General features: G+C 47.5%; 1 protein-coding gene across 1 annotated transcript; it reads right to left on the bottom strand.

Moving 5' to 3' along the window:
- Positions 1 to 406: 406 nt before the first annotated feature.
- Positions 407 to 10,929, bottom strand: Il17re (interleukin 17 receptor E). Its single transcript, XM_026382979.2, is given in 16 exon segments — positions 407 to 488; positions 963 to 1,061; positions 1,136 to 1,256; positions 1,684 to 1,759; positions 3,610 to 3,764; positions 3,900 to 3,945; positions 4,029 to 4,076; positions 4,162 to 4,337; positions 5,272 to 5,338; positions 6,264 to 6,332; positions 7,574 to 7,713; positions 7,812 to 7,971; positions 8,210 to 8,307; positions 9,628 to 9,750; positions 10,450 to 10,465; positions 10,798 to 10,929. Coding segments are annotated over 16 exon segments (1,608 nt in total).

The raw sequence follows: 10,929 nt of genomic DNA, 5'->3' as shown, positions 1-10,929 counted from the left end.
GCACTGCTGAGCCCCAGGGTGGCTCCAGCTGGTGGCTCGGGTGGAAGGCCGAGCGCCCAGAGCCCGCAGCAGGCGCGGCAGGTCTCTGAGCAGGCGGTAGCGCGGCAGGGCGCGCAGCGGCTGGGGAATGTCGCCTTTGGCACAGAGCCGACTGAAGTAAGCGAGCAGCAACAGCGGGCGCGGGGCAGCCCGGAGCAAGGCGCGCAGGGAAGTGGCGCCAGGATCCAGGCCTTGGATGGGACCAGGGCCTGCGCCACTCCACAGCAGCAGCACGGTGCCCTGCTCCCGTGCCACGCGCGCCTGCGCTGCCCAGAGCCACGGCAATGGGCCCACTCGTGCGATGTGTGTCCCCTCCCACAGGTCTACAATCACGTCGCATCCACCGCCCAGCGCTGTCCGAAGCAGTTCAGCCAGAGCTCCCACTAGGCGCTGCTGAGGTTCTGAGTCCGCTGCGTGCAGGAGCAGCACCAGTCGCCCTCTGCCCCGGCCTGAGGGCGGGAGCAACACCTGAACAGAGTGGGGCGGGGCGGGGGAGGGCAAGGGACAGCCGGCCCTCTCCTCCCCAGCTACACAGTAGAGTGACTCTCTCACCCCATCCCCCGCTGCCTCCTATCTGTGCTGAAGAGTCAGTACCTAGGGCAGCTTGGACCCATAAGGTTCTTGTGGGCTAATTAAATAAAGGCACACCTTATGGAGCACACAACACTTGGCAAGCTCCGTTCAGACTGGAGTTTTGCCCCCCTGGCCTCTGGCCCACTGTCTTGGTACCGAGATAACCAACACAGAGGACCCTTTGCTCTGCCTTAACCATTTATGCCCACTAGGGGGCCTGAGAGACTTAGGGGCACAGGTCAGGAGCTGGCGGGCGTGGCGGGCGGGGAGGTGGGGGGGCGGACAGGAGGGAGCAACTAACCTAAGAGCCAGCACGTCTGAAGCCTCTGGTTACCCCCAGGTGAACATACCTGGCAGTAGGCGCCGGCAGGTGAAGACCAGAACAACGCCCAGTAGGGTGGTGAGGCCCAGCAGTGCCAGGGTCAAGAGCCCCAGGCGTCTATGAGAGACTGAGTCAAGCAGGGTGAGGCCAAACCCAGCTCCTCAGCGCCCAACCTCTGTTAGCTCTCTCCCAAGAACTCACCATCAGGACACAAGAGGTGCTTCCGGGCAAACTGGACATCGGATCTCCACACCTGAGGGCACAGAGCCCCTGCCCTTTGAGCCACAACATCCCTGCCTTCCAGGGGGAGTTGGGTGAGGAGGTGTGGGGACAAGAAGGGAAGTCCCCACTGGCTAGGGGATGTTTCCAGGTCAGGCTGTGTGTGTGCCAGTTCCCAGGCTGGCACAGAACAGGGCAGGGGTGGCAAGTGCAAGTGTGGTGTGGCCAAACTCAAAAAGTAAATTCACAAAGTTGGCCAGGGCTACAGGAGGGAGCTGGAAGGCAGAAAGAATCAGACACCGCTGAGCCTGAGACCATTGTCACCATGCCCAAATGTGGACATAGAGCCCTAGCTTTTCTAATTTTTCAGGAAAAGCTGAAATACAGCTTTAAAAAATATGTAAATATGACAATCATATCCAATTTAAAAAACTATCCTGGCTAAAGCCAGTTTTTCAGACGATATTTTCCATGTTTACTACCTGAGGAGCAGATGATAGGGAGTATACACAGAGTGAGGGTAGGAGGATTCCTTACCAGGACACAGCCCCCTGGCCTCAGGAAGGGAATGATGAGGTCCACTGCCACTGGGCCTGAGCCCTGGGTCTGTAGGAACAAACAGCAGAATGACTGTCCCATAGAAGCAAATCTGGCTCTGTACAGCCTCTGAGTCTTTGCCTATGCAGTTTCTCCCCACCCCCAAAATATTCCACCCAGGTTTATAGACCCAAGTGTCACTTCAGTCAAGATTCCTTGGCTAGGGGCTGGGGATGTGGCTCAAGCGGTAGCGCGCTCGCCTAGCGTGTGTGCGGCCCGGGTTCGATCCTCAGCACCACATACAAAAAAACAAAAGATGTTGTGTCCCTCGAGAACTAAGAAAAAATAAATAAATGTTAAAATTCTCAAAAAAAAAAAAAAAAAAAAAAAAAAGATTCCTTGGCTACTGCAGCCCCCACTGATCTTTCCCAGATCTCAACTCCTGAAAAGATGTCACACAACACACATCTTCTGAGTGCTACTTTGGGCCAAGCCCTGGGGAAGGTGGCCACAGACACTGTCTTTGTCCTTCAGCAGCTCACAAACCAGAGAAGCTAATTCTGTGTGCTCCCTTTACTTTCCCACCCAAGAAAGGAGGTAATGTTGTGAGGAATGTGAGTTATGGAGTCAGAAAACCTACATTCAGGCTTAACTATTGCCTTTGTAATCCTAGCTGTCTGATTTTTGCATGGAAATGATTACCTCTTCTCCCTGGGCCTCAGTTTCTTCATTTGTACCCAGGGAGCAATAATCTTTATATTTTAATGGGTTGAGGGCACCAAAAGGGAATATGTATATGAATGCTCTTTTAATAAACTGCAGTATATATTCATTTTTTGGTAGTACCTATTACTAGACAGTGAACTTCTGAAGGGTAGAGACTGTGTTATGTACTTCTCCTGTAACTCCCAGGACTTAATACAGGGTGAGCACTGAGTAGGTCCTCAAATACATGCTGAATTGGACAGAAATGATTGCTATCTGTCTACAAGTGGGATGTGGCTCCCCTCTGTGTTCTGAGAAATAGGGGATTGACCAGTCTCCATCTTTGAGGAGTACCCTCTATGCTCTAACCCAATGCCTCACACCTGTCTCAGACCCAACTCTCCAGTGAGCTTGTAAGCAGATAGTGATATAGTGATTCCCAAATCACTATATCTTCCTTTTGATTCTCAAAAGGAAGGTAGTCTTTTTCCACACCTTGCAGAAATACACGAATCAATGGGTTTAGGTCTTACTTTTAGGTTATCCCATATAATTTGGTCTTAAGTCCTATGTGTTTGCTACTATCTATCTATTTGGGAATCCCTATATATATAATGCAAAACAAATAAATAACCTGCAAGTGAGCATTTAAGAAAGAACTGGAACAAGCTAGTCTTACTGTGTCAGCTTGGTGCTGTGGTTTTGTGGGTATGTTTGATTGTGGTTTTTATATCATATACACAGAAGAGAGTCTATTAGTCAAACTGTTCTTAGTCTACATATTGTGTTAAATCTGTTCACAGTATTGTATAGAGAACACTTTGGCTTCTAGGGGCTCTGACTTTTGAGAGAATCAGAGAACTTCTGCTCAGGTGCCTTGAGGAAATAAGAGATGGGTAGAGGAGAGCTGTGTTCAGGGATGACATTAATATGAAATGTGGCAGCAGTTCAGGTGGACTAGAGAATAGCTAAATGTGGAAAGGACAGTGTCAGTACAGGAGCTGAAAGGTTTAGAAATTGCCCCTTTGAGGACCCACTGGCTGACAGAGGACCAGCTAAACAAAGGCTGATTGGTAAATAAATTAACCAGATAGAAATCAGGGCTTCGCTTGCCTCCACCCACCCAGGATTTGTCTCACCAAGGTGGCATGTAGATGTCTGGGCCATGCTCTAAACAACAGGACCTAGTGGAGCCAGCCCTGGCTGGGCCATACCTGGCTGACACTGTACACAGGGGGAATCAAGGTGTCCGGCCTCAAACCTGGATGACTCCAGGCAGCACTGAAGGTGGCCTGCATCCTCGAGGAGAAGTGAAGGACCAGCTGTTGGGCCTGGATGTCCATGCTCACATTCCAGGATATGAGAGACCCTGTTTGTGGAAGGTGATTGGGGCTGGGCTATGGTGAACAGGGAAGTCAGTGCTGGACTGGGGTTTGTTCAGTCACAGCTGGGTAAGGGTGAAATATGGGGAGGGGATTCTAACTGAGGTCATTTACTGACTTACCACTCTGCTGGGGGCATTCAACATGGCTGGTGTTTTCAAAGGAGAACTGAGAAATTCAGAAATGGCAAGTCAGCAAGCTCCAAGAATCACCCACTCCCTCTCCCCCTCCTCTGTTGCCTATGGTTGTACCTTGAAGCAGAGATGGGGGTGCAAGTCCACCTTCTCTAAAACGTACCACTGGGGGAGAGAAGAGTATTAGTTAGGAAGGTCTCTGGGTCCCAAGCCTGCCCACCTAAGTGAGGGGAAAGGGGTCTGTCCTCACTCCTTTTGACTCTTGAGCAGTAGCATTGGGGAGGTCTTCACAGAGGCCATGCCAATCCTGCCTCTGGCACAGGGAGGCCTCCAGCTTCAGTGGGCAGCGGAGTGTCAGGGCCATGACCATCTGATCGCTCTGGCTGTAGTCAGTAAAGTGCACTGATTTCCAGAAGTCGGAGCCATCTGGGCAGGTGGCAGGGTCAAAGAGTAAGGCCTCAGCCCTGTTCTAGGCCCATCTTGCTGCCCCCATCCCAGTGGCACCAGGAGATGATGTGGGAGTGTCCAGCATGTTTCCTGGCATGAATAGGTACTCAGTGAGTAAACATTACTTCTGAGTCTCTTTGATTACCTTTCTATCCTTTTATTATCCTTCTTTCCATCCTGGCCCCATTCCCGCCAGCCCCTTGCTGTATTCCATGCTGGAAATCTGCTTAGGCTCCTTGCAGAACCTGGAATGCCTTCCTCTCCCATCTCTTCTTTCTAAATCCTCCCATTTTCTGAACCCAGTTCAGGCCCTAGATCCTTTGAGGGAATGTCTCTGCTCACAACAGCCTTCATGGGCTTGTCCCCTTTCTGAGGTTATGTCCCAAAGCCTAGCCCTTAATTATAACTCTGCCCTGCATGTGCTGTGGGCTGCCTGGTGCTACTTACTTGTGTCAGTGTCCTGTTTCTCCTAGAGGACAATGTGCATACAGCACATTAGATGTCACAGACCACCTTCACATGTAATATTTTATTAAAGATTTATAGTTTGAAAATGAAGCAGCACAAGTTCCATGATTTTATATATGAAGAAACCAAGGCTCAAAGGAAAATAAGTGGCAGAGCTGAGGGGTGAACCCAAGTCTCTGGCCCTACCTCTTAGGACCACATCCTGGATCTCATCTGACCTTTTCACAGTCCTACAATGCTCAGTACCCTCAGGCTTATTGGCAGGCTGATGGGCAGACAAAACTGCAGGGGGAAGTGCCTGCATGCCTTGTGGGGCTTCCTCCAATACAGGTGGTGTGTGTGTGTGTGTGTGTGTGTGTGTGTGTGTGTGTGTGTGTGTGATGGGTGTGTAAGAGAAACAGAGAGAAGGTGTGTGCGCACTACAGTACACACAAGAAGCACTCACAGGCTTTAGGCTGACTCTGGAAAGGACATTTTTTGCGCCTCACAGTGTCCTCTTGCAGGTAGGATGCCTGGGGGAATGGGATAGAGAGTCAGGGGAGTAGCATTCCCTGCATCACTCAGACCTAAAACTCATTCTGGTTCTACCTTACTGTAATGCAAGCTACCCAAGCCAGCAGGGCACCGCAGAGGGTAGACAGGGTATAGTGTGGGCAGAGATGGGGAAGAACTCCAGAGTATGAGAGAGATCAGCATGTGAGGGGCTGAAACCTCTTCTCCCTGGAGAGAACTAGTCCCAGCAAGAAGAAAATTACAAGGCTCACCTTCCCCAACTTTCACCTGCCCTGGCCTCCACCTTGACCATTCCCAAGGTGCCCAGTACCCTTTGTTACCCTCACTCTGAATTGCCCAAGTACCCAACTGCTTTCCAACCTGGATCTCATCTGACCTTTTCATTGCTCATTGCTCCAGCTCTCTGCTGTGCCTGCTGTCTGGTCTCTGCAGTGACACTCCCCTGCCTTTTTTTTTTTTTTTTTTTTGTCTAATCCAAACAAGGTTTTGTGCTAGGCACCTCAGACTTATACAGAAAGGTGGAGGATTATAATGGAAGGGTAGATGGGAGAAGAATTTGGGGCTAGAACATTCCCCAGAACACACAGTATTTTCTCTATAGGCTGAGCCAGATCTGCACAGGGAATGCTGGATCTGGGTGAGGCTGATTGGATCACCCTTCCACTTTGGACCACATATGGCTCATAACCACACTGGTACCAGTCTTCCTAAGCATCTCAATCACACTCAATCTTTTCCTTCCTTTCTTCCTTTTTTTTTTTTTTAATAGTGCTATAGATAAAACCCAGGACCTCACACATACTGGGCAGTGCTCTACCACTCAGCCACACCTCCAACCCCATCCAGTTCTTTTAAAAACCTGACTTACTAGAGAGATGCTTGACCGAGGAGCCACTGACAACCCACACATTTTCCTCTGCTCACCTCTATGCACAGACAAGGCAGAAGGAATTCATAAGGCAAGTCTGTAGTGTGGCCCCCAGGAACGATTTTCTGTTGATGAGACAGAAAGGGTCAGAAGAGACATCTGAGAAAGAGAATATGGGAACCATGAACAAGGGCAAGAGGAAGCTGGGACATTGGCCCACATACTCTATTTTTCTCTTATATGGCATTTATTTCTTACACTGAAAAATTTCCTCTCAGGGTCTCTGTTCTGTATTCTGACCATTTTCTCTGGGTATTCTACTTGGAGTGAGGAGGGAAAAGACAGGAAAAGGAATATGGATTTATTGAACTCCAACTATATGTCAGACAGGGTATTAATAGTATTAATTAAGTTAATCCATATACTAATATCAGAGAGAAGTTGTGAGTTATCAACACCACTGAATAAATGAAGAGTGTTGAGGGCCTCTAGGGTATGGCATCAATCTGTGAAAATTGTTTTAACTGTACACATGGCTTCTGTGGAAGCTGGAGGTGGAAGTGAGATGTTAGGGCCAGGGCAGGGAGTTTGAGGAATTGCTCATTCCCTGAGGGGCAAAACAAAGGATGAGAGAAGGGAGGGTATCAAGACATGTCACTACTCTGTTCCCCTTGAGAAGAACCTCTTGTGGGAATTGAAAAGGCTTCTTTTTTAAAAAATTTATTTTTTATTTGTAGTTGGACATAATACCTTTATTTCACTTATTTATTTTTATGTGGTGCTGAGGCTCGAACCCAGGGCCTCGTGCGTGCAAGGCGAGTGCTCTACCGCTGAGCCACAACCCCAGCCCTGAAAAGGCTTCTAATGCAAGCTGAATCACATTGAAGGTCTTATTGGGGGTACAAAACATACTCATTTTGCTACTCATCATTCCTGGTCACTCCAGGACTCTACCTGTCCCTCTTTTTTCTCTCCTCCCAAGTAACAGGACCCCTGCTTTTCCTATTTAGTCCAAAGAAGGCTTAATGCTAGACACCTCAATTTGTCTGGGACAATGACCTTGCTCCCCACTCTCCCCATCTGCTATAGCACTGGGTGTTTTAGCTTCTTTCTTTCTTGTTCTTTTTGTGCATGTGTGCTGGGGATGGAAGCCAGGGCCTAATACATGTTAGGGAAGAGCTCTGCCACTGAGCTACTTCCCCAGGCATTTTTAAAATTTTATTTTGAGTCAGGGTCTTCAATGAGCAGGCTGGTGTTGAACTTGCAATCCTCTTGCCTCAGCCTCCCAAGTAGCTAGCATTACAGGTATGTGCCACTGCACCCAGCATGATCTGGCTCTGTTTTACAGAGGGATGACACTCCATACCTGGGCATCAAAGGGACTTCTCAGCTCTTCACACTCCAGTGCCCACTGGTGGCAAAGACGCACGCTGACCTCTGGGCCTGGAGGAATGGTGACCTGAATAGCCCGTGCCTCAGGCAGAAAATCAATGGAGAACTCAGGTCCTGAGGAGAGTTAGGTACTCAGTTACTTGGGCTGTCACTTGGGCTTAGCAGGTAGCACTACACAACTCAAGCAAACTCCTATTGTTCCCCACGCCTACCTTCGTTCCTTTGTGAACCTGGTCTGGGGAGACTCTCCACTACTTCTGGATCCGAATGTTGGGTCCTTTTAGAGCGCAGCCCCTTCTGAAAGATGTCTGGGGAAGGGATGGAAATATGATGGTCCTTCTCAGACAGGGTGCAGCTACCTAGCAGCTTCCACTGAAAGCAGAGAACAAGGTTGGCCTTAGGTCAGGAATCAGGAAATCTGGCTTCTGTTTGTGCCTCTGGAACCTGAGGAACCACAGGCAAGTTGAACAACCTCTTTTGGCCTTAGTTTCCCTTACTCTGTAATCTCCACATTTTCAACTTCCCTCATGTGGCTAGAGAACAAAATGAGACACTAAGAAGCAAAGGGCTGCAGGGTTCATGGCAGGGCTGAAACTGGCAGAGAGAGTACCTGAGAAGATGCTGGCATCCTGTGCCTCTGAGAGGACTTGAACTTGTAAGACTTTTTGGATTTCAGCAGCAAGAGGTAGAACCAGGCCCTCTGAAGGCCTGCACAGGGGAGGAGGACATACTTAGTATCTAGGCTTCAATGCCTCTCTCCTATTTGGAGATGTGGTCCAATGTTGGGTAATAAGTCATTTTATTTATTTATTTAATTTTTTGTGGTCCTGAGGATTTAACCCAGGCATGCTCTACCACTGAGGTATATACTCAACCTTTTTTATTTGTATTTTTAGACAGGGTCTTGCTAAATTGCCAAGGATGGTCTCAAACTTTCAATCCTCCTGCCTTAGCCTCCTGAGGTGCTGGGATTACAGGTATGTGCCACCACACCCAGATTGTAAATCATCTTATCAAGAAGCATAATGATGCCAAGCTTCTTTATTCCTCAAAAGTAAGACATAATGAGGGGCTGGGATTGTGGCTCAGCGGTATAGCACTCGCCTAGCACGGGCAAAACCCAGGTTCGATCCTCAGCACCACATAAAAATAAAGGCATTGTGTTGTGTCCATCTACACCTAAAAATATAATAAATATTTATATAAAAAGTGACATAATGAAAAAACAGTTAATTTATTAAGAAGAGAAAAAGTGATACATGCATATATTCAGAATAGATCATTGTAACATTTCTTCTTCTTCTTTTTTTTTTTTTTGTAATGGGGAATGGAACTCAGAGGCACTTTACCGTTGAACTACATCCCAAGCCCTTTTTATTTTTTGTTTTGAGACAGGGTCTCACAAAGTTGCCCAGAGACCTCAAAATTGTGATGTTTCTGCCTCAGACTCCTGAATAAATGGTATTACAGGCATGAACCACCATACCTGGATCAAAGGTAGCATTATTTCTAATAGTAAAAACTTAGAAATTTCTAATTTTTAAGCAATATATGAATATTTAGTATGTAACCATGCAAGGCAATGAAAATATAGTTGAAAAAGAAAGAATATCCTACCTTAAAAATAAAAAGTAATGGGGTTGGGGTTGTGGCTCAGTGGTAGAGTACTTGCCTAGCATGTGTAAGGCACTGGGTTTGATCCCCAGCACCATATAAAAAAATAATAAATAAAATAAAGGTATTGTGTTCATCTACAACTAAAAAAATAAAAATTAAAAAAATAGGAAATAATAACCTTCAAGTTAATAGAAATGCCCAAATTTTGAATTGATTGAAGAGATTAACACCTTCACAGAATCATACAGTTACACTTGTGGATATCAGTCATGGTGTAATATTTGAGGATGCTCTAAGTCCCTGTTGAGGTTGACAATTGTTCTACCATGACAGGTCCCATTTGCCTCAGCCTAAGTATCCCACCCAAAAAAAGGTCCCCAGTTCACACCTCCATTGGGCTGTTTCTCATACCTGAGGGCTCTGATACCTGATGCAGGCACAAACAGCAGGGCCAGTACCAGACCCACGCATGCCTTGGCTTTGTGGAGAGAAGGAGAGCCAACTTGGTATGACAGACAGCAGGCACAGAATTTCCTATGCAAGATGGAAAGGAAAGGAAATGACAGGGTGTAAAGAGGTCCCTCAAAAAATAAAAAATAAAGAGGTCTCTCCTCCTTCAGACCAATTAGATGATGATGATGATGATGATGATGATGATGATGATGATGATTTTTAACCGTTGGATTTCATGCTGAACTCTGACATTTACATCCTGGGCATGTGACTGTGGGCAAGTTACGGGACCTACCTATCTGCCTCTTCATTCATAAAGCAGGGCTGTTAGGATCAAGTAAGATGATATGTGAGGAAATGCCTGGCCAAGTAGAATGTACTATAAAATATGAAGGATTAGTTTTGTATTATTTGTATAATTAGTTTTGTATAATTATGAGTAAAGGACTGGTTAAGGGGAAGAACCACATTCATGGATTGCCAGATGTATCCATGTTCCTCACTTAATCCTCCCCACAGGTCAGAAGAAAGACTGTCTCTGTGGTACAATCAGTTCTCCACCACTACTATATAGCTCAGAATCTGAAGATGATTTAAGTAAAAGAGGCCACTCATGGAGTTTGGGGTAAACTGCTGGGCAAGTCCAGGCTGTCCTGCACTTTTGCATTGATTTATGTTACTTCCCAGGGTGGGAACCAAACAGTACAATAAAGGGCTCACTGGGGATATAGAACAAAAGGGATTGTAAGAGGCACTAGTGGGGCAGGAAATAAGACTCACCAGGAAAACTCCTGTCCTGAAGGCACAGGGCCCAGCAGCAAAAAGAAGAAAAGAGGTATTAATAGAAGATACTCCCTTTAAGCAGCATTCTCCCTGGGCTTTTTGCCAGGAACTATCCAGTTCTTAATCCCATGGCTAAAAGCCCTCCACCCTGGCTCTTTTCTTCCCAGTTCCACCCTGCCCAGGCCCTCAGCATACCAGGACCTTCACAATCCCTTCAGACTTTAGAGGACACACTGTGGCTGCCACAAGAACACAGGGACAGAGAAGTAAGAACTGGCAGGTAGGGGAGTGGGGAGCTTTATACCTGTGCCAGGCAGGTGTCCCCCCATAGCAGTGGCACCTTACCATATGAGAGGCCAGTAGACAGTGGGTAATCCAGTGTGGCAGGTGGGGGCAGCCAATCCCAGAAGAGGCAGAGAGGCCAATGAGCAGCAGCAGGAGAGGCAGTAGCAGGGTTGCTGGTCTAGGGCTCTCCAT

This window comes from Urocitellus parryii, chromosome 16 (genome assembly GCF_045843805.1).
Source record: "Urocitellus parryii isolate mUroPar1 chromosome 16, mUroPar1.hap1, whole genome shotgun sequence".
NCBI classification, from domain to species: Eukaryota; Metazoa; Chordata; class Mammalia; order Rodentia; family Sciuridae; genus Urocitellus; species Urocitellus parryii.
This window is presented reverse-complemented; position numbering and strand designations above follow the sequence as displayed.